General features: G+C 40.3%; 2 protein-coding genes across 5 annotated transcripts; both read right to left on the bottom strand.

Annotated features, from left to right (window-relative positions):
- Nucleotides 1–2,492: 2,492 nt before the first annotated feature.
- Nucleotides 2,493–19,015, bottom strand: fbxw11a (F-box and WD repeat domain containing 11a). Of its 2 annotated transcripts, XM_085478753.1 has the most exons (14): nucleotides 18,873–19,015; nucleotides 16,063–16,167; nucleotides 13,845–13,913; nucleotides 12,872–13,091; nucleotides 12,340–12,526; nucleotides 11,990–12,080; nucleotides 11,390–11,527; nucleotides 10,762–10,880; nucleotides 6,391–6,640; nucleotides 6,065–6,183; nucleotides 4,795–4,905; nucleotides 4,637–4,715; nucleotides 3,979–4,143; nucleotides 2,493–3,869 (listed from the first exon to the last, which is right to left on the bottom strand). In XM_085478753.1, exons 1-13 carry the CDS (start codon nucleotides 18,909–18,911, stop codon nucleotides 3,982–3,984), a joined length of 1,689 nt encoding a protein of 562 aa, XP_085334879.1. In that variant the 5' UTR covers nucleotides 18,912–19,015; the 3' UTR covers nucleotides 2,493–3,869; nucleotides 3,979–3,981. The 2 variants fall into 2 exon arrangements, with proteins under 2 accessions (XP_085334879.1, XP_085334884.1); XM_085478758.1 differs by lacking the exon at nucleotides 16,063–16,167.
- A 1,355-nt stretch (nucleotides 19,016–20,370) lies between these two features.
- etf1a (eukaryotic translation termination factor 1a) lies at nucleotides 20,371–27,149 on the bottom strand. Of its 3 annotated transcripts, none has more exons than XM_085478739.1 (11): nucleotides 26,962–27,149; nucleotides 26,468–26,578; nucleotides 24,986–25,161; nucleotides 24,606–24,745; nucleotides 24,315–24,453; nucleotides 24,024–24,214; nucleotides 23,324–23,453; nucleotides 23,061–23,234; nucleotides 22,892–22,956; nucleotides 22,651–22,798; nucleotides 20,371–21,112 (listed from the first exon to the last, which is right to left on the bottom strand). In XM_085478739.1, the coding sequence occupies exons 2-11, from the start codon at nucleotides 26,551–26,553 to the stop codon at nucleotides 21,030–21,032; spliced, it is 1,332 nt and encodes a 443-aa protein (XP_085334865.1). In that variant the 5' UTR covers nucleotides 26,554–26,578; nucleotides 26,962–27,149; the 3' UTR covers nucleotides 20,371–21,029. The 3 variants fall into 3 exon arrangements, with proteins under 3 accessions (XP_085334865.1, XP_085334875.1, XP_085334869.1); XM_085478749.1 differs by having other exon boundaries at nucleotides 26,966–27,149; XM_085478743.1 differs by lacking the exon at nucleotides 26,962–27,149 and adding an exon at nucleotides 26,696–26,850.
- Nucleotides 27,150–27,426: the final 277 nt, after the last annotated feature.

Genomic DNA, 27,426 nt, shown 5'->3' with positions numbered 1-27,426 from the left:
TTTTTTATGTAAGATGCCCTGCTTTTTGCAACCCTCAAGGGATTTGTGTGTCCTACCAGAATCAAACCAGCTATCTTTAATTTATTAGGCAAATGTGTAAACCACTAGTAAACGCAGGTTTAATCTCTTTTTTATGTTTGTGGGAGAATTCGTGATCTAATGCTGTAAATCTGAGACAAGCAGGGTTTGCAGTATTTAACTTAATATTTTAAGCATGCAGGAGATAAATATCACAGTAACAGTATCGAGTATTTTGATATAAACTTATAACTTACAACAACCAATTTTGTCCATTTGTATGAGGCTTACTTTTTGCATTTATAACAAGATACTGGCTGCAAATTAAAATTTGTTGATAGCACATTATTTTATTCATTTTTTTTGTTAAACTGTTAAAAAGTTTTGAAACGGTTTCTGAGCAAATACCACAGGAATGCTGAGTAATGGCAAAAACCTGCCTCTTTTTCACCAGCCAGGTTTGGGAGGTACTGTGAAGTTGAAATGGAAGTTGAAATACAGCAACAAAAATACATCGTCCAAACTAGAAGTTCTTTTACCAGCAGATGTCTAACAGAGTCAAGGTGCAGGGGACCTCGGCAGAACAGGTTCTCAAGTTTTCATAGTCAGTATGGGCTGAATTAGTCACTGTAGCTCAGACATTAAAATGCATGGAAAATACATCTCTAAGATTTACCAGCCTAACACAGGAACCATTTGAAAATACTTAAAAAAATACTGAGCATTAGTTGCTGTGCAAAAACCAGCAGTCACTTCCCCGCTGTAAAGCTTTGCAGTCAATTTCCATCATGGAGGATCAGACAACAAGCAGTAGTGAGATACAGTTTAATAGTTGCTTCTTTGCTCATCTTATCCCCCATCCCTCCCCTTCCTTCCCTATCCTAGCAGGAGGTCAGTGAAAAGATGTCACTGCCAAATGACCCAATCATGTCTGCAGACACAAACAGCTGACTCAGGGGGGGGGGGGGGGGGGGGGGGGGGAGGGTTGTACCAGAGGATTCCTGTTGCAAAGCAGCAGGAATCTGTAGGGGGGGGGTTGTACAAGGAGGAGACAGTGAGGTGGGAGGGATAGGATAAAGACAAGTGAGTAGGGGGTGGTGGCGGTGGGGCGAGCTGTTCATTTTTGGAACGTTGCTCCAGTTCCACTCGGGAATGATGGAAATATTCCGCGTAGCCAAACCCGGAGTGGAAGGTGTATGGTAATCATGTCGAGGAAGGAATGCCAAATATGTGCGTGAGAACGGAGCTGTGACCTGAGAGCTGCAGGAATTATGGGCCAAAATCCCACAGACCCAGAGGAAGCACACACACCCATATCCAACACATACACACATCATATATTAATGGTGCTCCACCAAGCACAAATCCATCCCACATAACTTATTCCCAGAATTTGAAACATTCTACTATACTGAACTAAACCCAGAAATGAAGAAAACCAACCCCCTCAGCAGGCCACCTCCCCTCCTTCTCTTCCTCCTAGAGAAAACACACTGCACAATAACAAATGTATTATAGATCTCAAATACACTACCCAGAGCTTTGCTAGAAGTCCTCCACTGTAAGCTTTTTAAAGTATACATCCCTCCTTCACAGTTAGTGTTTACAACAGTGGGCATGTGATCTGCTGTAACAGGTTGTTTAGACTCCAAACCTTGCTACCCAACAGTCACAGAGGCACAGACTCATAAACAGATCGGCCTGTAGGAGAAAGCTGAGTTTATACCCCCACCTGGTGGCTGCATTCAATACTTGAACAGTAGCAACAGGGAATACAACCTCACTAGCATGCATTCCTTTCTTTAAAAAAAAAAAAAAAATCTATATCTTTCTCTCTCATAGTTGACTATTGAGGCCAAGATGCAAACTGGCTTCCGTTAAATTCAAACTCTCAGCCACTGGCACTCATTTTCTGAACGTCTTCATTAATCGGAGACTGAAATTGATGATCACTAGCAGGGAGAATTGATAATTTCCCCATGGATTTTATGTTAAACATTTTTGTACTCAAATTTTGTGCAGTACCTAATGTACATGTTCCGAACGAGGTGTGCGCTTATAATGCGTGCCATCCTTTTTAATTTTTTAAAATAATAGGAAAAACCCCCCAAAAAACACCATTTCTATTTAGAAAACGCAATAGGGTAAAAGATAAGTACCTATCAAAGGGCTATGTTCCATGTTGACAGACGGCATTTACATGCAGCATTCTTTCAGATTTGCGTGTACTCCAAACAATGTGTCTGCAAGCAATCTGATAGAATACATTAAGTGTCATTGTGTGTAAGGGTATTTTCGGTCCAACGGTTTTCTTGTAGGTAACAACAGCTACTTCCTTCCCATCTAGCCTGCTTACAATATACTTCAGATAAAGGCCTAATGAACTTTCAGTCAGATGGAGAGGCAGTGCAACACACACATACACCACACGTACCATCCACACAGACGAGAACAGATAGACAACTAGACACTCATCCATGTTACAGTTGGCTCAACACTCCACCACTGTCAAGTACTTTATTCACAATAAGGTCATTTTCTTCTTTAAAAAATCATTTTTAATATACAACACAATTTTTGACAAGACAACTCCGTTTACAGCTAAATTTGAGCTCTTGAATTCCAGCTTCTCTCATAACCAAAGCAAGCACGATGATGATGATGATGTAAGGAGAGAAAGATGGTGTGAAAGGGACAGATGGACAAGAGGTCAAGATTAGAAGAAAGAATGAGGAAGAAGACAGAGAAAGAGCAAGAGGGTGGGAAGAAAGGACTACGCTTAGTATGATTTTTTCTTTGTACTAAGAACCAAAAATACTCAAATAAAATTAGAAAATAACAGTAATAAAAAAAACGAAAAGAGTTTAAGAAAAAAAAAAAAAAAAAAAAAAAAAAAGAGCAGAGGTGTACCAGGATGCTGTATCCAAGGCACCCTCACATGCATGTCTGTGACGCTTCTGCTCCGTTCTGCCATTTCACAAGTCCACATACACACACACACTCTTGCAAACTTTGAGTGTGTATGTGCGCGCACCCCCATATTCCAAACGAGTGTGCATCTCTGGAGGTTGGGGAGAGGGAGCGTAGGAAGGGTGGGGTGGGTGGAGAGAAAGAGAGAGACAGGGAGACATAAGAGAGAGTGAAAGGGAGGAAGGGATGCAATCCCAAACACTTCTCCCTCCATCCCTCCTTCACTCCCTCCAGCTCCCATCCTTCCCTTCTTTCCTAGAGCTGAGTAAAGAGTCTCTGTCTCCCGCATCACAGCTCCGGTCATCCTCTGTCCAACTGTGCCACTGTGCGTGTACATATGTGTGTCTGTGTGTGCGCGCGCGTGTGTGTCTATGTAATATATATTTATAAATATATATCTATAAGCGATTCCATATCAGTGGAAACCAGTTTTGGCTGGGACTGAAAACTGAGGAGAAGCAGCTGCTTTAAGTTTGTATCAAGGGGACAAAAAAAAAAAAAAAGGGGGGGGGGGGGGCTTGTGACTTATATAGGGTCTAAGTTAATACTGTCATTAGTGTACTTTACAAAACATAAATTAGTAGTAGAAGGTGAGCTTCTTGGGAGCGCTGCATTGGTTTTGTAGTAGGGAATCCTCAGCAGTGTTGACCTGTGTGTGTGTGTGTGTGTATATATATGTCGCTTTACTGGGCAGGCAATGGGCACAAGCTTAGAGTCTGTCAGAACTGGCAGAGAGGAGGAGGTGGTGGGGTCTGAGTGGGAGATGGACAGAGAGATGACAAGGAGGAACGAGAGGAGATGGGCTCCTTTCCATGACGGATGCACCGATCAACCAATCAGCCCTGGGTTCCTCCAAGAAAGGGTACGGTTGATAGTGACACCTGGGAGAGAAAGCCAGAGTGTCACACAGGTGGGTCTGCACCACAAGGGTAAACACAGAATGCTGGATTTTTATAGAAAGGTTTTACAGTGCCAGGTGTCGCTAGGTACCTGCTATCTAGAAATATACGTGTAGGTACGCGAAGGAGACCGTCCCTCTGACTGGCCGTTGGTTGAGACGTTCAGGAAGTCCCATATCAGAATGGTGTCGTCGTGAGAACTGCTGATGATCTGAAACTCATCAAACTGCAGACGGAACACGCGACCAGAGTGCTCCTGAAAACACAACAAATTAGGAAATAATTTTTACATAATTAGCACACAGAGCTAGATTATTAAAAGAACTACTGTTCTCCATAAATTAAAGAGGCCCGACTAGAAGTTCAAGCAATGGGTTTTCCACCAGAGTCACACAGTTAATTTGTAATGAATCATCCATGCCCAGTGCTCCACACACACACACACACACACACACACAATAAAGAGCAATAAGATTTAGTGGAGAGTATTTTCAAGAGCATTCATAATGTTTTTTGTTTGTTTTAGGTGAATGTACAAACTAATATCTGGATGGTGACTACGTTGAATATCAACAAATACGCACATTAAATGTAGTGACATTTACTGGTAGTTAAAATTATCCAAATTAAAAATTTCCTTGTATTTTTAGTATAAAAAAGGCAAACATCTACATTTTTCCCCTCCCCCAGAGGTGCTGCACTCACATCATTAGTCAGACACTTGGGGATGCTAAATCGCTGTTACTCACCACTAGAGTGCGCAGACATAATGTGCTGGCTGGGGCTCGTGGGTCCAGGGCTGCCTGCAGGTCCCATACCTTAATTTTGCTGCACGGTACATCAAAATGTCACAAAACAAACCCAAAACAAAAGTCTGTGCACAAAACGGTGTATTTACATGACTTACCCGTCGTAGGCGCCGCTGACAATCCTTTTGTTGTCAAAGCGAATGCAGCGCACCAACTCCTCGTGACCTTCCAACACTCGTAAGCATGCCCCGCACTCTATGTCCCATAACCTGCAGAAAGAGAAGCCTTTGTAAACAAACACCAAGATCCAGACCCTGCAGTTTTTACACAGCAATCATTCCAAACACTGACAAGTCAAACTGGGACTTTTAAACTTTCAGCTCACTTGTTGAGAGAAAAAGAAATTGCTAATGCTTGTAAATAAAGTGTTCATGTTAAATTCAGCTAAAATATTACAACCTTTGAAACTGACAGACTTCAAACAGACAACTAACAGTTGTGCATAACTCCTTATGTTTAAGTCAGTCACGAAGCCACAATCTAGTTGCCAAATAAAGTGACTGCTAAGACCAAAGACTCAATATTTATCCATTTGCCCTAACATGTTTGCTGATTGTGTATTATGCTGATGCAATCACAATTCCTTTCGCTGTGCCTTCACATAAAAATCTCACCTGTGAAAACTGCAAGTTAAGAAATAGAAATGCAACACATTATTGACATTGAGCTTTGGAACCAAATTCTACTGTACATCAAAAATCCATCAAAATAACAGAACAAAGCTTCAAAGATTTCTCAACTGCAATCAGTTTGTAGTACTGCAGGGATTCAAATAAGACACAGCGACTAGGACTGAGCTGTTAGGTGACAGATTGCAGGTAAGAGTCAGGTGATTGGGGGCACATCTCCAAGAGGTACCTAAGATTTCCACTTATGTACACCACAAAAATAATAATGCTGATGGCTGCTCACAGAATGACGCCACACCTAAGTATTTAACAAATATGTCTGTTGCCAAAACTGAGCATAAACAAGCCAACTCTGGGATCTTCATTACACTGGCTGCCCTCTACACTCATGCTGTCATTTGATGGGGAATACAAATAAAAGAAGATGTAAACATAACTGAACAAACATATCAGACATTCTTTTTTGCATACTCAATCATAAACTCAGCTACTGTAATCTTGCCCCATCAGGAGACTGAACACGTTAGCCAGACATTTAATTTATGTAAGAGGTGTTTAATGGTGAAACATTGACAGGTATTCTACATAATCCCAAATTACTTTGCTTCTTTGCTTGCCTGTATTACTTAGCATGACTTTATCTGCTAACAAAGGCCGTGGTTTTAACTGACTACCGGATTTTAAATTAGAGGACATATGTTTGCTAGTTTAGCCATGAATTTCACACACACACACATACCGAATTGTGTTGTCAGATGAGCCACTAACCACCAAACGATCTCTGTATTGTAGACAGGCAATTCCCCGCTTGTGACCATTTAGAGTACGAACAAACTCACAGGTGCTGGTGCTCCATACCTACACAGGGGGACAACACAAAGTTTACAATATTTAAGGAAAATTTTAGTCGGAGGGTTTTTAATCATGTACATCTGTTCTACTGATAAATAAAACTAAAACTCTGACATCAAATTAATCCAAATTTTATCAGATGGATAATATTTCTGTAAAAGAAAAAGAAAGATGAAATGATTTGTAAAGGAACATTTCTCTAACTGTCGTCACCTTAATAGTGCGGTCCCCTGAGGCAGACACAATGTATTTGTCGTCAAAGTCAACCACATTGACGGCAGCCCGATGTCCCACCAGGACGCGGCGTAGACTGATGTCAGTAGGCGAGGCCATATCCCAGACTGCAATTGAACGGTCCTTGGAGCAGGTGACCATCAACCCATTTGCAAAACGCAGATGAAGAACTGCCTCATTGTGGTGGATCAGTGTGTTCAGCACCTCACCCGTCGTTACCTCCCACACCCTGTAGAGTGGAGGGAGACGTCAGCAGGGTCGAATGTTAAAGGCAAAGGTGACAGAAAGAGGAAGAAAACAGAACATGGCAAGAAGGAAAAACAGACATGTCAAGGGACGGGGTGTAAAAACAAAGAAAGAAGAAATGACACAGTGGAAAATGATTGAAGGAAAGAAAAATGAGATGGGGGCAACAGGAAGAGAGGTCAAAAAGGAGATGGAAAGGACATGGAAGAAAAACAAAGGAAAATGAAAAACAATAGAGACACACGAGATTTTAGGTTTTTTTTCTAGATTTGTAATAGAGAGTATTTCACACTTCAGACATGTACATACAGTGAGCTGTACTAAGGCGCCAAGAGTCAAACGCACAACACTCTGGAAAAGCTGACAACCAATCCCACAAACAAAGTGCCTGTCAAACTGTTGCTAAGGAAGTGAAGTCACATTTTCCTTGGATACTGCCCAGTGAGTACGCCTGAAGTGTGAAGTAATAAGAGAAATAATGTTGCGCTTCTGTGTGCAGTAGCCAAGCAAGTGTCAACCTATACACAACAAGCCAAGACGTTCAATATCTGCAATGAAATGCATCCAACTATCTCCAATAAAAACAGTAAAACGAATTTATTTTGATAGGATATATGCTAAAGTTTTTATATTCAATTTCTTAGATGCACAACACCAGCTGTAGTCATGACCGGCTGTGAAACAAGCACACATTAGGATTCCTCAATACATGCAGAAAGTATTTTGAGCATTCTAAGCTTTTACAAGACGGATGGGATGCTGTTAGAAAAGCACATTTACCAAACATATTACTAAATGATGTCAAATTAACATAAAAAAAAGAAAAAATACATAAGACTACTAAAAATCTCCAGGAGCTCTCATTTTCTCTTGCAGTCCAAAGACATGCAAGTTATGTTAGCTGGGAATATTAACCTGGCTGTAAGTGTGGACATGAGACAAGGATTTCAAGCTCATAGCATAAACTGCTGCTGTGTAGATGGGAGAACAGTGTAAAGGATTCTGAGTGGTTGCTTTTTCTTTCTAATCCAATTGGAGCTCTTTGCTGGAAAAAAGTCCAGGTTCTAGGTCATGTTCTTACACTGAATTTTATGTTTTACTTTGGATGCATCAGTAACCAATCTAAGAGATCTAAAAGAAAATGCAGACAAAAAACAAAACAAAACAAACAAACCCTGTACCACATAGGATCTATCGCACATGTGTCAAAGTCAAGGCCCACGGGCCACATCTGGCCCGGCGTACATTTATATCCGGCCCGCGAGATTATTTTATATAGATGTACTATGTACCATGTTATGCATGGCCCGGCGATATGAGGCGCTAATAATATACAAACTACAGATCCCATAATGCAGCGCTGCAGCCTCCTTGCTGAACGCTAGGCTAACTGGGAACATTCCCGCGTCAATCAAGTCCAACTTCTGTTACTGCGAAGCTAGCCGCTCACAATGGTGGAGAGAAAAGTTGATTCTGAAAGCAGAGCCTTTCAGCACCAGTGGGTGACTGAATATGTGTTTACAGACATTGCTGGTAAACCCATGTGTCTTATTAGTGGAACTAATGTGGCTGTAATTAAGGAATTTAATTTAAGACTGCACTACGAGACAAAACGTCAGGATAAGCTGAAAAACCTAAATGCAGAAACTACAGAAAGTAGAAGAGCTAAAGAAGAATCTGACATTTCAGCAGACATTTTTCACCAGAGCAAAATCGCAAAGTGAAGCTGTTGTGAAAGCAAGTTTTATTGTAGCAGATGAGCCAAATCAGCCTGCATGATGAAGGTGTGTGACGTCTTGTGTCCAGACAAAACGCAGATTTTGGCAAATGTGAGCCCGAGGAGAAATACAATTGCTGATCGGGTTTGTGAGATGGCCACTGATTTAACTCATTCACTGCCATTGACGTCTATAGACGTCAATTGAAAAACTTACGTTGACTGCCATTGACGTCTATAGACGTCAATTACGTTTTTCAATGGGAGGGGCTAGAATACAACCTCGGGCAGCTTGTCAGTGAAAACTGAAGCCCACCAGCAGTAAAAGTAGACCTGCAAGGAGGTGCAGGGTTTGCGCACGTAAGGGATTGCGCAGTGAGACAAAAATGTGGTGCAAGTCTTGTTGTGTGCCCTTGCATCCCGGAAAGTGTTATAATGATTACCACACAAAAGTGAATTATTCATTGTGAATAAATGTTTCACTATGTACATTTTATTTTTCCATATATTTGTAAATAAATTGTTTTGATAAAACAAAACCTTTCTCAGTGTTATTTCTGTTTTATAGAAGTGAAAAACTATTTTATATGTTAGAGGTGTCACAAAGCAAGAAATATTAGTGTCAAAGGCACTTTTCTGCTTGAAATGTATTTTTCACAAAAAGCTCGTTTTCTCCCTTTTTTTGGTCAAAACAGGCATTTTTGGTGGAACCCACCTCTCCTCTACAGCTGATTACTAAAGAATGGAAAATGGTAGAAACAAGCTTTTTTTTGGATGAAAGAAGAGAGTCTGTTCTTCATTTTGGTAGGTTCAGCGTTTATATGATCATAACACACAGTTTTCTGTGGCTCTTCATAAATGAGTAAAAATGCTCAAAAACCCTGGCAGTGGGGAGTTACCTGATTTGAAAATGGCTGGCAGTGAATGAGTTAAGAACACAGTTGTGTGAAAGAAGCAAAAACTTCATTGCATACTCTCTTGCTATGGATGAGAGTATAGACATGCATTGCACAGCTGACCATCTTCATCCATGGAGAGGAAATATTGAACATTAAATCGATGCACGGGACAACGACAGGAAAAGCCTTTTTTTTTTTTTTTTTTTTTAAACGTATATCAAAGTGTAACCGACATGAAACTGCCCTGGGACAAACTTGTTGGACTTACAACAGATGGAGCGCCGGTGTTGTGCGGTGAAAAAAAGCGGACTAGTCGGCAGGATGCGAGTAAAGATGTAAGAGGAGAAATGTACTGGTGAGTTAACAGCATATCACTGCATCATACACCAGGAAACGTTGTGTGGTAAAGTCCTAAAAATGGAGCATGTAATGATCACCGTAACACAATCGTGGGATGTGTGGGAAATAGATTCAGAGTTTGCCGACATTCCTTATCATACAGAGGTCCGTTGGCTGAGTTGGGGAAAAGTTCTCAATAGAGTTTTTGAGCTCAGCAAGGAAATCTGTCAGTTCATGGACATGGCATGTATGATGCAGTGAAGGCATTTCAAGTGAAGCTGTCACAAATGCACTAGTGCAACCTGCCTCACTTTCCCTGTTGCAAAGTAATGTTGAACCAAGTCAGCGCACTTTGCTGAACTGCACCTGTGCAGATTCAGATGGAGCTGCAGTGTAATGATACACTCAAGGCAAAGTACGACAATGAATGGCCCGCACAGTTTATTAGTTCCATTCCTGAAGCAATGTCCCAGCTCCGTCTACATGCGGCTCCAACCTTGTGTATGCTTTCATTTATTTTTTCTGGGGTTTCTGGCAGCATGTTCATATTTCTAACTTGCATAATTTTGACAGGATATATTTTTATGAAGAGCAAAATATTTAAAGTTAAAGTTCATTTTTTTAAGTTTATTTAATCTGGAATAATATTCCTGTCTGTTTTTATTCATATTTATTTTTAAAATACATTGTTTTAGTGTGTTCAATAAATCTTTATCTTGTTTGGCCAGCGACCTAAAGTGTGCCTTGAGTTTTGGCCCCCTGTGCAATTGAGTTTGACAGCCCTGTCCTATGGCTTTAAACCAACTTCCAATTATCTACATAGATATCCATGCCATGGGATTGTAAAAAAAGAAAAAAGAAAAAAAAAAAGGTTTATAAAAAAAAGAAGAAGGTTATTTTCAGATATTTGCCTGCCTTTTGAGACCGTTTTTAAAATGTTAAAGTTATGAGTGTTGAAACTGAAACTGTAGCACAAGCAGAAGTAAATATAGAGATACGATGTATTCATACTGAGTGGTATCCTCTGCTTTATTCAGACTTCCACAACTTTCTCTTCAGTAACTTGAACCATTTGTTCAGCTTGCTGACATAGCTTTGACCTACTCCAAAAAACACCCTGTGTTATTTCTGGAAAAAGATGCGCTGTACCTGACAGTTGAGTCAGAAGACCCGGTCACAATGACTCTCTCATCATACTGGAGACACAATACTGAGCCTGTGTGACCGGTCAGTATCTTCAGACACTCCAGAGTCTGTTTATCCCAGATCTAAAAGGAGCACAAAAAAAAAAACAAAAAAACAAAACAAAAAAAAAATGGAAGATATGAGTGAAGCACAGGAAGATTTAGACAAAGAAAGAATTTTTTTTTTTTTTTTTTTTTAAAAGAATGCAGATTTGGGTCATGCTAAGAATGGCCCAGTCTCACAGCAGCATTCATGCCCCATTTCCCTACTGCTGCACTGATGTGCATAAGAGCCATTCAGCTGTTCCCTTGCTGTGCGTCAGCCTCCTACATAACAATAAGATGACAAATCTGCTCTTCTCCTCCCCTATCCACCCCTTCTCTTCATCCTCATCTTCTTGCAGGCCCCTCACAGGCAGACAGATAAGTGGAACACACAGCATGCCTGGAGTTGAGACTTTCTTTCCTATAATTCACTTGTTCTCTGTCTCACTCTGCTGGTCCAGACCAACACCACACACAGTAAGATGGTAAGCCATAAAGAGAAAAAACACAAGAATAATATGTTTTATTTATAACCAAGTCTCGGTTACCTTGATTGAATTGTCCCTAAGGCCACTAATGATCTTGTCGTCATCGTACTGGAGACAATAAACCCCTTTACTGTTTTCTGAGCGACACTGAATCCTCTGCAAGTTGTGTCTGCCACATCGCCAATTAGCCTCAATAGTCTAGATGGAAAGAGAAACAAAGAGGTCTGTAACAGATGCAACATCTACCACGCTACAAAATGGTTTCAGCATTATTGTGATGATAATTTAACACGAAAACAATAAATCATCTTTTCATTTATTACTCATAATCAAGAAGTATTTGTACAAGTGTAGCAAAATGTGAACGTGAAAATAAAACTTTAGACATTAATCATTCGAGAGGATAATTACATTCACATTGCTCTTTGCTGAATCCAAAATAATAATCCATGTAAAGCTCAGTAACTAATTGTTATTTTCAAACTTATACAGTTATGCCTATAAATGGTTTGCTTACTTAAGTCCATTTTTTTAAAATCATGATGACAAATAATATCTGGTGCAATAATACAAACTGATAAAAAAAAAAAAAAAAAAAAAAAAAAAATCGAAGGTCATAAAAATAATGAGAATGTAATCACGTTAGGCGTTATGACTTACCTCTATATCTTGAATGATCTTGGGATAGAGGGAGTGATAGTAGGAGTTGGGTGGGATTTCTGAGGTGCGGTTCTTGAACAGATATTTCTCCCTGGGGGGGGAAGAGAGAGAGAGAGAGAGAGAGAATGACACTCTCCTTTGTGCACTGGGAATTTCTGCATGTGAAGCACACACTAAAGCCCAACCAAGGATAACCTTTCCACTTTATCCTCAGGCTTTCCTGTATGTAAAATTAACCTTTTACATTTTTTTTTACCCATATTTTAAACAGATTTCTTTCAATACACATTACAATATCATTTTCATTTTCTTATTAACCTGCATCTGGGAGTGCCTGCATTCGGTCTTACCACTGGTGTCTCTCGGACAGGCCTTTCCAGAGCGGATCAGTTCGGACCATGCGTTCAATGAGCTTCTTCCACAGCATACCCTCAGAGATGACCCTCTGCCACTCCTTACATACCAGCTCTGCTGCACACAGCGAGCGTGCATCCAGGAAAGACAGGATGTTCTCCGCTATGTGATCCAAGCCTTGGGCTAGACAGAGGGGGAAAAGAGATGACCAAGTGCAAGCAGTGACATTACCTCACCTCGTTAGTTTATCTGTCCCCAGAGCTCATTTATTCTGAATTGTTCAAAGACAATCAATAAATCAAGTTGCGTTTATTCCTTTAAAATGCTTCTAAAAGGTTAAAAAGGGTTTTATGTTTCTGTTTACCTTTTAAAATAAAAAAAATAAAATTTATACACACATATATACACACAGTTGGGTGGTCAAAGACTTTTTGACCACCCAACTTTGTTGAGCTACGATGCCGTTAGGGAAGATGCACGTCATGCAAAACCTGTGGGTAACAAACATCCACCAATCTCTGTTGGTACCTGGCAGCGCAGTAATGAAATCCCTCTGCAGCATTGGTTTGAGGTAGGAATTGATGTGGCCGTGCTGGTAGTGGCACATACGGGAAATCAGGCGCTCAACAAACTCCACCTGCTCGGCCTCCGACCACTGGTCAAACAGGGCGATGCAATGCTCCTTCTCCTTCTCATAGTTCCCCTCTGACGGGCGTTTACGAGATCCCACAACAGGACCGTTACTAAGCTGTAAATATCAGGAGCACATGAAGATTAAATGTCTAGTTGTGTTAGACTGAGAAGATGTTGATAAATAGTCACATAATGCAAATCCAGTCAGTTAAATCTTTCAGGCTCCTGCTGTGACACAGGAAATCATTTCAACTGTATACCAAACTTTGAGCAGCAGCTCATTTTTGTATGAAGAGAAAATGCTGACTGGGAGTGTCACCTGTGGATTGGTGAACTTACTTGAAGTTCTTCAGTGCATAGTTTCCCAGCTAACACCATGGCATTAAAAAAAATTTGAACTCAAATGTAGTTTTTCAAGTAATGCAATCTAATGTTACTAAATGATTTTATTTTTCCCGTCTAGAAAGCTTTCTAAATAAAAATAAATACATTGAGGCAAAAAAGGTGGGGGAGACACCGAAGCTCAAAGTTGCTGTGCTTATTGAAGCCCATGTATAGGCGTGAATGAAGGGGATTAATGCTGCCCAAAGTTCAAAATAAATTTTTACTGCCACGCAATAAAGCTCCAGACACACAGTAGAGAGAAAGAGAGAGAGACTGATTAGTGGTGTTTTCATTTGAACTGCAGCAGGAGACAACAAAACCTTTCATGTAAATATCAAAGGTTACTGTATTTTAAGAATCCAAAAAGGTCCAAATCGTAATAGTTTTAAAGTCAGCTGAAGCTTTAACAAAAGTTAAAACAATTCTTAAATAATAAACCATACCAATGTTGTATGTACATTTGAAATAGTGTAATAAAGCACACCTTGAGAACTGTATTCTTCTTTGGCGACAGATCGTCCACAAGGTTCTGTGACTCCATCCCTGATGTGTTCTGTGGATAAAGAACAAAACAAAGACGTGCCCCAGGTTAGTGTTTCATTCTCACTCAGTCTGTGTTTAAAGGCACTTTCAGAGCTGGGACAACAGTGTGGATAGCGTTTGGCGCAAGAATGCAACAAACACAGCCAAGGAGGGGGTAACCATCAAGTTTCTGAGACGTGCCCGCACAAACAGCCTTGCACGCACGCGCACACACACACACACACACACACACAGACACACACACAGACACACACACAGACACACACACAGACACACACACAAAGTGAGGAAAGAAAAGAAAATAAGAAAAGAGATACAGCGCTGCAACAAAGAATCTATCCTCTTGCTTGTCTGTGATGTGGGTCAAATAGTCTGGACAGGAAATTAAAAGGCAAAATCTTGGGTATGTCACTGGCACTCAGCTCAGGTATAACTGTAATAAAAGAGATATTGGTCTTTGAGAAACAAATGATAGAAAGAAAATAAGATTAAGCTATTTCTAGCATCCTTTGTAAATTGACTGCAAACATGCTATAGAAACTTTAATACTAACATTGTTATCCACAGCTCATGTACTGACATGTTCTGTACATTCAACTAAAACTATTAGACTCCTTAGAGTATGTATATTTGTTTGGAAGCCAAAGGCAGACAGCAATTGTTATTCCTAATTAGACCCATCCAGCAAAAATCACAGACCAACTGTACTCTTGGGGGCTCCTGGTTTATCATTTAGAGTTGTTAAAAATACGAACTGCTGATGTTATGAGGCTTGTTTCTACTCTGTAAGATTAACAGTTTAATAAAAAAAATTTTTTTTTTAAAAAAAAAAGCATATTCCTGAGCTAACAGGCCTTCACAACAAACTGTACACTCAGCAAAAATAAAAAATCAAAAACCATCTAAATCATATCTACATTTGAAACACACCAATTCATCGATGTAATTTATAGGTTTACTGCTATACTTAATGTTTACATTTTTGTATCCCCAGGTTCCCAAACAGGAAGAGGTTTACCTCAGAGAGGGTCAGAGCTATTGTATACATGTGTGGGTGATGAATGACCCATAGGTATCATCTGAAAACAGTAATGTCAGGGGGGTAAAACAAATCTACAGTGTGTACCTGTTGGTCCATACATTATAAAAGCCCATCTGTTAAAGCTTTTTTCAGGAGCTGAAAAGTTTTCTTTGCAGTATAAACAAGCTCTATCCTGAAAGCTGCTTGCACGGTCATGTAGACACTGTTGTTTATTTTACTTTTTTTATACTTCAAGTGTGAGCTGTTGCAAGTTTGCTCAGTGCAGATAACCATCTTTTGGTGATGCTGCTACAGGAAGAGCTTGAGCAAAATCAACAGAACTGAGTGGCTGCAATCAGTACAACCACACAAACAAAAAGATCCAAATACCAAGACTTTGTACTTGGATTTTTTTCAAGTTCCAAGTCAAATGGGATAAGAAGCCATAATGGTCTTCTCAATTACCAAAGCAGACAGGATAAGAAGCGATGGTGGTCTTACTAGTGTTAATGATCATGCATAGAAGAAAAGAAAAAGCAAAAAGAAATAAAATTCACACACACAAAAAAGACATCAGGTTTAGCTAGGCAGGCAAGCAAGCAAACATGTAGCCTCTCAGAGCTTGAAGGAGGACCCCCACCTCGTCCCTCACACCTCCAGGTAGAAGGAGAGAAAACAATACTCCTCAGTGCATGGTTATTCTCTGGTACCCTTGCATCCCTTCTCTTACCATACCAAAGTACTGAGGAAATAGTTTACTATTCAAACTTGGCATATCCAGATTATTTAATTTTTTTGGTTAAACAAGACAAAGCACTGGCAACTTTATCGTTTTCACTGTTCTGTTTCAAAAGATCTGAAAGTAGTATGTTATACTTTGTATAAATAAAATTACTTTTAAGCAGAGTGTTTGAGGAGGCACCAAAGAAGAACCCAAGAGCAGAGTGCTTCGAACAGGGAGGACAGGACAACGGAAGGTGAGGAGGTAGGAGGGTGAGGGGGTGAGTGGGTGCTGTGTGCACCAAGGTGGTATGAGGAGTTGTGTGGGGTGGGCAAAGAAAAAGTAAAGGGTGAGGAGATGGCAAGGGAGGAGGGGAAAGGAGGAGGAGCAGCAGAATTAAGAGGAGAGAGGCAGAACCTGGTTGTGAGCCCGGGTGGAGGGGATGCTCTGCAGGCACCTGAGTGCACACAAACTCTCAGCCACCGAGGAGCAGCCCAGCCAGAGAGAGCGAGGCACAGAGCACTGTGTGAAAGAGAGAGAGGAAGGGAGGAGGAGAACGAAGTGGACAGGGTGAGGGAGGAAGAGAAAGGGAAGAGCAAGAGAGACGTGGGAAGTAAAGGAGGGGGGGGGGATGTTGGGAAGTGGAAACCAAAAAGGGTGAGTGAATAGATGGATCAATGAATGGATAGATGGATGGAAGTGGTGGGGAGTGAGAAGCAGGACAAGTGAAGTGTAAATGTGTGTAACGGGACAAAAAGAATGGATAAATAAATACGGTTTGGTTTGAAATTGAGAGGACGTGAGCGTGTAACCATCAAAGGTGGAGAGAGAGGAGGAAGAGAGGTGGGGGATAGTGAGGGGGAAAAACCAGTATTAGAGCTACACACATTGGCACGGTGAGCGCAGGAACACACACCCCGTCACACACAGATACAGACTGATAAACATACACACGGAAGCATTATTAGACATGAACTGGGTGGGGATAGGTAGAGGAGAGGGAGGGGCAATGGTATTAATCGTCAATTAATGTCACTCTCGCTTTGACATGAGCCCCACCCACTGTTCTGCCATCCCCACTCTCATGAGAGGTTAGTGAATAACACTGGGACAAATAAATAAATTAAACACATGAACACAACCCAGACAAAATTCTCAATTTTCTGTGTAGGTAAACAATTTATGCTCCACTTTGTCTTATTCTTTAGTGTAATTTAATGACTTTAGTCACATGTTAAGCTTTTTTTTCCTTGGTCAAGAAAATTATGACCAAGCGTTGAATTGAAAACCATGGGCTGAATAGATGATAAATAGCTTTTATCACTAGACACATATTCTAAGGCTGTTCAAGCACTTAAATTCAGTTTTAAGTTTTACCATTTACTTCAACTAAAAGGCCAAATTACTACTCAAATCATACAAAAAGGTCACTTTATCTACCCACATTGCAATTTAAACCTCCAATTTTTCCAGATAAACTTTTAAGCCCCTTTGTGATGTATGGTGAGATTACCAATTTAAGACAACTTGCTCTTAATTACTGAGGAATGATTTAGGTCATTGATAGATGTTGTACCAAAAAGTGATTATTTGTCAAAGGAAAAAAAAAATATTGCGGATTCTCAAACTGTTGTGAATGGCGTGTTAAAATATAGTTTATCATTCATGAAATATTTTTGACATCAATTTTGTGATTTTTATCCCTCCTTTAAAAAGTCTAATTGAGATTAACAGCATGTTTTTAAGACATCTGGATAAGAAAGCAACAGATATTACAACAAACAACATACCAGCTCTAGAAATGTTTTAAGTGGAAAAAAAGAACTGGCTTGACTATATTTAGAAAGAAGAGCAGGTACAATACTGTAGAGTTATATACTTACAATACACATAATTTCTTTATTTTATAATAGCCCCTTCGTAAATCTTATTGATTACATTTAGCAAGTATATTAGACATAAAAACGAATGCAAACATCTGGGGAATCACTATTTGGCAGACAGCGGCTATAGACACCTGTAATGCTTAAGCAAATGACTCTTTAGTACAAGTACATATTAGGTGCTCTTTTACGAAACTTTTTTTCCAATTTAACAGGACTACATCTTATTATCTACTACGGAATATAAGACATTATTTACTAGGCCCGGCTTTCAACCTTTAATTTGTACAGTACCACTGTATTTCTTGCACAAACCGATAGATCTTCCAAACACGTGTAAACTGAAATTCTTTTAAAGGTCAGTTTCGCTGACATAACAAATCAGATCCTCGTATTAATTGACGTCTTCCTTACGACCACTTTGACCCCACAGAGTAAATGTTAGCGGCTGGTAGGCTACAGTTAGCCTAGCTGGCTAGTTTATCGAGGCAGAAAATCAATATACAATAAACCCAATAGTTTTTGGCAAAATTTAATTGACTAAAAATGAAAATAATACCGTCGTCTTAATTTATGTTTGTGGCTACAAAAATAGTTTTTCTAGACATAGTCAGCAGTTTGTTTTTAAATGTAGAAGTTGGTGTCAAGCAGCGTATTTAGCAAGCTTGCTATTAAGCTAATTGCTAATGCTCGCTAGTGGAGGTAACGCTGTGTGAATGAAAAAGCAATACACTTCCTTCTACGCACTTTAAAAAAATATAAACACACAAGCAACGCATTGTTATGATTTTATCTATGTTCACATAAAGTATAAAAATGTGACTGACACATCATTTATCGAGTAAGTCGTCTTACCCTAAAACTACATGATATAACATCGCGTTGCCCGTAAATTTACGTACTTCACGACATTCTAGTCAGTGTTAGCATGGCGGCTAGCTAAGAATCAGGCAGGGCCCAGTTAAAGTGGCGCAGCGTCACCGCAGTAAACGCTACCCCAAGAATTCTCGTCTGCCTTCGACCGACGATTGCACATCAACCTCTTAATTTTTCCCATTATGTACAAACTGTACCCAAACCAACACAGGTTTTAAATTTATCAGAGAGAGATGTCTAAGACTTGTTAATCAATCCAACCAGTATGCGGAGCATTCGTAGCAAAATGTATCGATAATTTCAGGCCCTCCCTCTGATTTCTGGTTCCCCCTCCTTTTTCCTCCACCTCTCCCGACAAGTCGCTTCAGCCCGTTCCTGGCGTCGAATCGAGCCTCGGCGATTTCCTCAATAAAACACTGACAGCGATCAATTCGGTTGTTCATAATGCCGTATAGAAAAAGATCTTACCACCAGTTCCACCGTTTTGTCCTCCATCTCCTGCTCCATGTTGACGATCCCCCCCGAAACTCGCTATGAAAATGGAAACCCAGCCCTGCGTCGGCGGCCCGCAAATTCAGAGACGTCATCCACTTCGCTCAGCCACACAGCTTTGGTAGGGCAGTGTCAAAAAGGTGGGTGGGGGATGGTAACGCCCATGGACTTTAATAACACGCCGATTGGATAGATTTTGGCTAAGTGGGCGTGGTTTCACCTCTTTGCCTTTTATTGATTGGCCTGCCGTGCTACCAAGGCTTCCCCGGTGACTCCCCCAAACAAAAAGGCAAACTGATGAAGATGCTGTTGCTATCCTGAAGAGGAATACACCAAGGCAAAATCAATCATCCGCATAGCTTTTCTCTGAGATGCTGCAGGATGTTGGCTATTTTAAATATGTGGCATGACAGAAACAGATACTTTATGACGCTTAATTTAAAGTTCTCAAATACACACTTTAGCAAACTCAGGATTATGCATGGGTAAAACAAATTCAACGAAGTAGTGACAGATAATCAAAACTGGTAACAAGAACAACTAACAACCAGAAACCAGTTCAATAGATGAATTAACATTGCAGCTTAAAACCTGAAACTCCATCAATACAGACGCAGGAAAGCCTGGTCCAGATTTTTTGTTTCGTCTTTTAAGCCGAGCAATCCAGACAAGGCAATAAACCAGGATCTTTGGGATAACTTCACCTTAGCTGAACTGTTGTTGCTTTCCTGCGAATCCCTGCGAAGTGTATGGGTTTGAATTACTCACATCCCCAACCCTCCGGTCTATTACGCCATCATTGGTTTAATACCATAATAAGCAGGTCAGTTTGTTTGCCTTCTCAGCAACTGGAGCCAGAAAACTCATCATTCACCAGTGTAGGTTTACTTCCTCAGCTTGCTATATTTATAATCTAAGGCATGATTTACCAAGGTCATTCTCTACAAATCTTAAGGGAACACGTCTTCACGAATTCTGCTCTTTGCATTATGAATGAGAACCTGGTCATTTGCTCTTACCTTTGCTCCCCTATTCGACACGCAAATGTCAAAACCAACTTTCTAGACCAACACATCCTATAAAAACTGTCGGCAGGAATGCAATGACAAATTGAGATTTTTAATTAATTTAGATTTATAAAAGTGGTCAGATAAATGTACAAATGCAATCCAATGTGTACACGGGATATTTCATTTAAGGGAAGTTCATTTAAAGAGATGACTGCATGTAAAGGCCAAGATTTATAATGAATAGCTGTATTAAAGATGTGATTTTACTGCCTTTTGAAATTTAAAATGTAGAAAATTTCAACATTATGTGGCAAGTCTGACGATTGAATAAGATGACTAAACTGTCTAAAAGTCATGCACGCGTCACTCACAAAACATATCAATTTTGTTGTCAGGAAAAGGTCAGCCTTTTAAGTAAATGAGATGGCACAGGAGTGAGACCACAGCAGATGAGGAGGTAGCAATGGTTTTCAGCAGTTGAAATTTAATACTTTGTCCCCCTTTCTCTACAGAAACCCAGGTAAAAAAAATCCCCCACTCTCATAAAATACAACAGCAGCAGTTACCAGTAAAAAAATGAAATGCAAAAAAGAAAAAAAAAAGAGAGAGAGAAAGCATAGAAGGAAGGGAGAGGGGATAGGGACATGACGATGCATTAAAGGAAAATATATTTTCTGTATGTCAGGAGTGAATCCAAAGTTCATCTTAGGACCGGGGACAGCGGCAACGAGGAATCTGGGAACTTGCTGTTGTGTTCATTCAAAATCGAGGGGAGGAAGAAAAAAAAAAAAAAAAAAAAAAAAAAAAAAAAAAAAAAAGAACAAAAATGAGTCAAGTCCAATCCAACTAGGGGAAGGAACCAGCACTCTAAGGCAGGGATTTATTCAGGAAGGGCTTTCTCCCTCTCTGGATGAAAGAAAATCTCACTCCTCTTCGGCCTGTGTGATGCATTTTGTTGTGTAAGTATGTGCAAGTTTGTGTATGCAACAGGTGAACTGGAAGGTGTGTCTGTCATATATATAGGTCAACACAGTTGCACCTCTCGCTTGCTGCAAGAGAGGTGGCATTTTCATTTCCTTATTTCTTCATTCATTTTTTTCTCCCAATATCAGTCCAAGACTACCTAGTAGTCATCCAAATCAAAGAACTCATCGTCCTCTCCTTGGTACTCCATGCCCTGGAAATCCACCCTGTACCGCAAGATACCTGAGGAATACAAAAGATGAGAGATTAAGTAGTGTGATATGATGGCAACTTGTTTTGGGTAAACAGTGGCAGGGGAAAACATGAATTCTGAAAGTATTAGACTTTAGTATTAGAAGTGCCAAGGGGGTCATTTTAGGGTTATCAAACAAACAAAACTCTGAAGACAAAAAAGATTTCATGACTAACTAAAAATGGATTCACTCATCATTTAGGAGTGTGTGGAATAAAAAGATATACTTACCACATGTCACTTTGACCCCACAGAAATTAATGTAAAATCCACTCACCCTGCCCAGTTGCCTAGCAACATGTATCATTTACACTCATTTTGATATGAAGACTGCATAAGCCAGAGCTGGCTAGATAACATTGATAAATATACAGGGGACTGTAGTTGGATAGAAGACGAGGAATGTCTGCCAGGCTGAACAGGTCATGGATGGGATATGGAGCCGGAGAAGTGTGGAATGTGGAGAACCAGACGGGTTGCTGAACTGAGCAGAGAACCCTGAGTGTGGCGATCTACTCAGGCCTAATAAAAAGCAAAGTCCAAAGCAGAATACCTAAAATGAATGAGTCCAAGGCCTGCTGAGCTACAAACTGAGGTGGAACAGTGTGGATGATGGATAAGACAGGTGTAGGTGCATTGCGATAAAACTTCACAATAATTAATGAAATTGTGTTTGTTTTATTTCAGCCAACTGTGACGTCAGTCAAATTCAAATAGTTTCACAATAGTGCTCTTTTCCTAATAAATGCTTTTGTTTTAGCATAACGACCATAACCTGTTACGCAAAATTCCTTCAACTTGTCCATAACAGTTTTCTTCTATAATAATTCAATTATTTAGATGTGTTGGGTATTATAGTTTTGTACCATTTGTTTATTACTGAATTCTAAAATATATTTTGTTTATTACCTATAATTAAATAACCTAAATCATTTGCATAACTAATAAAACCCCTAATAGTTAAATGCTTCCTTTGTCTAAAATTACTTCTAATTTAAAATATTAGGTGAAAATTAACAATTTAACTACTACTTCTTCAAAAAAAAAAAAAAAACAACAGTGCTTTTAGGGGTCCTGGAATGATGGTGTTTCTATTGTGAAAAGCACAAAGTCCTGAAATCCTTTTAGGATCCTCATTAAAATGTATTACACCACTAAACCAATTTAAATTGCCACAAGTATCTCTACTTTTTATACAACTAACAATTCAACAGTGCCTCTGCCCCAATTCTCCTATTTTACATGGTGAAGCCCTCTATAATACAAATTTCTACTGTACAACAATGTCTATATGAGGCCTTACCTGTACCAAGATGAAGCATGAATCAGAATAAGCAGAAGAAGAACTGTTTATCTTCTCTACTGCTACTATCTTCAAGTGCATAATACATGAATTATACTCGAGTACAATTACTAGATCATCATAACAACCCAATGACGAAATCATCACTGAACCACATATATCAAATATATTCCTAACTTCATTTTGATCAAACATTCAACTGTTATTAAACAACAGTGTGCTCACCCCCAATGCCTCCAAAGCCCTTGACAAACTGGGACCCCTCCTGACTCTTGTCTGTTACTATCTCCAACGTGGCTCCAAATTTCTTGTAGTTGTTCGCAAACCACTCCAGTAGTGGCATGCTCTCGATCAGCTCATGTTCCTGCCCCGTCTAGAAACGCAACCAGCGTTAGTAAGGTATAACATCACAGGCAATGGGTCCAACTTAACTCCCAGAGATCAGTTCCTCTTCCGCAGCACTTACCTCCTTGTCCGTGAAGTGAGACTTGTCTTTCTCCTGCTCTGGCGTTAGGTACAAAGTCTTCTCATCTGAAGAACAAAGAAGAAACTTTTGAATTGTAGGATCACAATTAGAATTCATTTACTGCTTTTTGTCTCAGCTACTGCAGATAACACTGTAGTTGTTTGTTTACCATTCTCTGCTCCATTGCTCTCTGCCCCATGCACACGAAGAACATAACGCATGGTGTCTAAGTTCTCATAGACTATGAGAATCTCCACAGCTCCCATTTCAAGGGCTTTCAGTGTATCCTCTACACCAAAGCAGTATTTCCCTGTATCCTGACTGATCTCATCAAAGTACCGCCCTGTAAATACAGAAGAATCATCAGGAAAAAGTTTGAAGATTTTACCTTTAACAAAAAAAAGAAAACCACACACACACACACACACTCACCTATGAGCTTCTTTTCTTGGATGAACTTCACATTCGACAGGACCTCTGCTGAAAGCTCAATAGCCTGGTTGAAACCATTCTCTCCTCCATAGGAGATGTCCACTAGCTTCAGAACCTTTGCCTGTAACCTCTGTAGAAATCAAAGAGTTGTTAGTAACGTTTACAGACAAAGTAGGAACCAAACAAAGTTGCTGACAAGATAAAGAAAATAGAGAAAGCTACCACAATAAATATGCTGACAATAATGATAGACTATGCTGCTGGTTATATTCCCCAAAGCCTTGGAAAATCCCTCAAACTCATTAACTGCTAACCAAAGCTTGCAGTGAAGTGTGGGATATGCAGATTTTCATATCTGTCTCTTTCTTTGTTTGTGCAACCACATTCCATTATTGGTTGTAAAGACATAAGAGTTAGCTATATCAGTGGCTTACTGGCAAATTAAAGAAGGCACTTTCCATTTACAGTATGGCTGCACACATCATGTGCCAAGTTTAAAATAAACTTGCTATGTCACTATTTCATCACTACTACCAAATACCAGTGTTTATTTCTTACAATAGTAGATAGTTATTAAATATACCTATTTATACAACTCAGAGAAAACACTTAAAAGATCACCAGCCTTCTTTTGGACATCTATTCACTGCAGTGAGAAATTTGTGGAGAAAAAAAAGTTGTTTCATTACATCGTACTTACTGGATCAAACATGTCAGACTGGCTGAGTTCAGTCTTGAAATCAGCAGAGCCAGCCAAGACCATTCCTGCCACATTAACTTTGTCATTGGACACAAAGAGCTGGACAGCTGTCTCAGCTACTTTTCTCACATAGTTGTGTCTCTTCTCCATTCTCAGTCGAGCAAAACGCAGAGCAGACTGTCCTCCTCTGCCTGAAAGAGCAAAGCAAAGATAAAAAAAAACCCAACAACAAATAAACAAAAACAAAACAAACAACGTAAAATGTATTTTCTAAACATTCCAGTTCAGTACCGTGCTTCTTGGGTAGGTCCACAGTGAACTTGTGCAGCACCTCCCTGGTGTTGCCCTGCAGTGTGCCAAAGAGTGCCCCACTACCGTCGATCACAATAAAGCCAAACTTACTGTCATCAGACAGCAGGGCTGTCAATGCCTGTGTTGGGACATTAGTGAGGGAAGAACGGATCATAAGAATGCGGAAGACAGAAAGAATAATAAAAAGACCAAGGCGATGTTTACATACCACAGAGTTTCTCTAAAAAAATATTTTGCATGTGCATCAAAATACTAAGGAAATTCTCTCACCTCGGTGTGGAACTTGTTGTCACAGAGGTACAGGGAGGTGTTGATTGGTTTAAAAGGCTCAAAGTCAATATTGACTTTCTTCTCCTTGCCTTCCTCTGTCACAATTGTGCCACAATACACAACCAAGCCATTGGGTGGCACTGGGAAGGGAAGAAAAAAGCCAGAGACCATGAATATTCAAAGGAGGACTGGAGCTGAATGTTTTGAAAGTAAATACATCCTATGTTTTAAGTTGTCTCTTTTTTCAAAAACCCCCTTGGAACAATTATAGCTGAAAATATTACAATAATACAATGATATGCCAATATGAATTTCTTTTGTTGCCCCCAAGAACCACTACCATTTCCCAAAAGAAAATAGGCATTCTTTTACATGCATACCCTTGTTGTAGAGTTTTAGTCTTTGCTGTACAGAGGTGATGGCCCCGAGAACAGAGAGCCTGTTGACGCGACTCTTAATGTTGGAAGCAGTGCCAAACTCATCAGCCAACATCTTGGCCACTCTTGATATCTGGTCCTTTGGAGGGATGATCAGAGAGATCATGCTGGTGCCATTACTATAGAGAAAGTGAGGATGTAATGTTAGTGCATATAACAGCATTTGTACACAGCCAAGAAGCCATAGAAGTGATGGAATAGACTGAATAACTGACAATTATGCCACTCCTAGGTATGCCATAGTGAAACTGGCATCTAATATCAAGGCCATATAATAATCAACTTTGATTATGCCAAACCAGTTGAGCCATGTTTATTACCAGTTGATTACCTCCAAGATAGCGTAATTGTTTGCTCTAATTTAGTTTTGTAAATACACAACGCTTCTTGGCAAAATATCACCTTGACAAGGTCTGGCAGGTTGAGGGACAAATGGTATGGGCTTTCAGTTACACAGTACACAATCTTTGTCCTTGAAACAAGGACTAAGTCTTGCTACTTTGCATTGTTGTCCTTTCATTTACAACCAATCAACAGATGAATCACAGCAGTACAGGCTGACACGCACACAGCCAGGTAGAAGAGGCTGGATAAATGTAGGGCAAACAGTCAACTGAGTGTGTGACATGGCAGGCAGGGGAGCACAGGACAGCAAATTCTGCGCAACACTAGACGTCAAACTGTCGCAGAGCAAGCTACAAGCCAGTGAAGTAACACCCACATTCACATGCCTTGTTTGATAATTCAAGAGGCCCACAATGTCCCAGTCGGCCAACAACTGATCTCGAATTCTTTTTGACCTGACCAGTTTGAAACCAGTAACGCTGTAATGAACTGGCAAGCAGTTCGGCTGCCATGAGGTGACTAACTTAGTGGACTCTAGAGGAAATTAAGAGGCTCTGTCGTATGATTTGCGTGTAAAAAGAGCAGACGAACGTCATTTGGACTGTGAAACTGTAACTACAAGCTTGCCGGCCTTCCCTTTTTCGTCAACGTTCTGCTTTTTTTGTTTAAGACACCCATGCCGGCCTCTTTCCAAAGATGACGTCTATTAGCGGTTCTCATTAGCAACAAAACTAGCATCAACCTTACTAGCTTGAACTGAATAAAAATCTTCGGAATGCCAGCTACAAAATATAAACACTGACAAAAAAATGTGTTTTGTCCAAAATAAACCATGTTTTCAACTTCCAGGGAGATTAAATGCGACATCCGTTAGCGCCTAGCAATTGGCTAACTAGCGACAAGCAAAAGCAACGATTAGCTAAGTTAGCTATGCTAAGCTAACCACTCCCAAATTCGGCCCCATTTATACCATTTCCAGCTGCTGCGGCGGTATACATTGACACAATCACCCGAACCCTTAAACTCAAGTACTGCCGACCAGACAATTACCTCGAAATGTGACAAAAATGTATTACTTACCCACGGGCAGCTTCTAAACTTTTGATCAGCTTCTTGATTTTCCATATCTCCACGTTCCTATCCGCCGCGCTGGGGTCGTCCGCCATCTTTCTGCTGTGATCGCTTCAGCACCTGAAAGACGTGGAAAAAGAAGAGCTAAACATCTGCGCTGCACCCGCCAGTTAACAAACTGACTATCGTTTACAGTGTTATCGGATAAATTAATTTATCTATCGCTGAACCGTGTACCTCTCCAAACTAGTGGCGCGGTGTCCGTTAAGGCACCTTGCCAGTGCTGGCAGCTGGACTGACCGTAAAGGAAAGACTCAAACCGGGATGTGTTGCTCAATGCAGAGCGCGGGGGAAACAGGCCTACAGTCTACCAGGCCCTAGTGTCCACCCTGTTCTTATCTAATACGACCTACTTTCCTCGTGTTCCCCTGGAAACAATATGGAAACCAACTGCCAGCTTTTTAGACCCTATGAATATTGGCATATACTGGATGGTACTTTACCTGCCTCGGACAACGCGGCTCCGCTCCGCTCTCTGTCTGCTGCGCTACGTCAAGTCGGTGGTCCGATGAATGACGTTGCTTTCCGACCGGTTTCTCTCTCCTCTACACGCTGCGCGTGGTGCTAACGACGGGGGCTCACATGTGGGAGGTGGTTAGATCGGTGGCGTTCACTTCCTGGAAACCACTTAGAAACCAATGACATGCCTTAGCTGCCGTGTCAATTGTAGAATCTCAATAACAATTGGACGGAACCTAAAGAATATCGCCAAAGCTGGTAATAGGTGGATTATGGGGCTTGTAGTCAAAGTCAAACTTGCAAAACAAGTTACCTGATTTTGCAAAACTAATATGTCCATACATGACTCTTGTTGTTTAGAAGTTCTAACCATTTGTTATACACTGCCCTCTTTTTCCAGGGGCTTAAAAGTAAATGAACATGACATAATTTTAAATATAAGGATAGTT

This window comes from Copadichromis virginalis, linkage group LG2 (genome assembly GCF_057382275.1).
Source record: "Copadichromis virginalis isolate Kocher_CV1m ecotype Utaka linkage group LG2, C_Virginalis_male_GT1.1, whole genome shotgun sequence".
NCBI classification, from domain to species: Eukaryota; Metazoa; Chordata; class Actinopteri; order Cichliformes; family Cichlidae; genus Copadichromis; species Copadichromis virginalis.
Note: the sequence above shows the minus strand (reverse complement) of the source record. Positions and strands in the feature narration are given on the sequence as shown.

Coding starts and splice junctions, on each gene's coding strand:
- fbxw11a (XM_085478753.1), bottom strand. CDS start 18,911: ATGGAGCAGGAGATGGAGGACAAAACGGTGGAACTGGTG. Junction 13,914..16,062: donor CCACCCGGGCTCACAACCAG/GTTCTGCCTCTC, acceptor CTTTATCCACAG/AACACATCAGGGATGGAGTC. Junction 12,527..12,871: donor TTTCATTACTGCGCTGCCAG/GTACCAACAGAG, acceptor CCCTCTGTCTAG/CCCAAGGCTTGGATCACATA.
- etf1a (XM_085478739.1), bottom strand. CDS start 26,553: ATGGCGGACGACCCCAGCGCGGCGGATAGGAACGTGGAGATATGGAAA. Junction 24,746..24,985: donor ACTAAAACTCTACAACAAGG/GTATGCATGTAA, acceptor TTCCCTTCCCAG/TGCCACCCAATGGCTTGGTT. Junction 22,799..22,891: donor CTCACTTCACGGACAAGGAG/GTAAGTGCTGCG, acceptor TTGCGTTTCTAG/ACGGGGCAGGAACATGAGCT.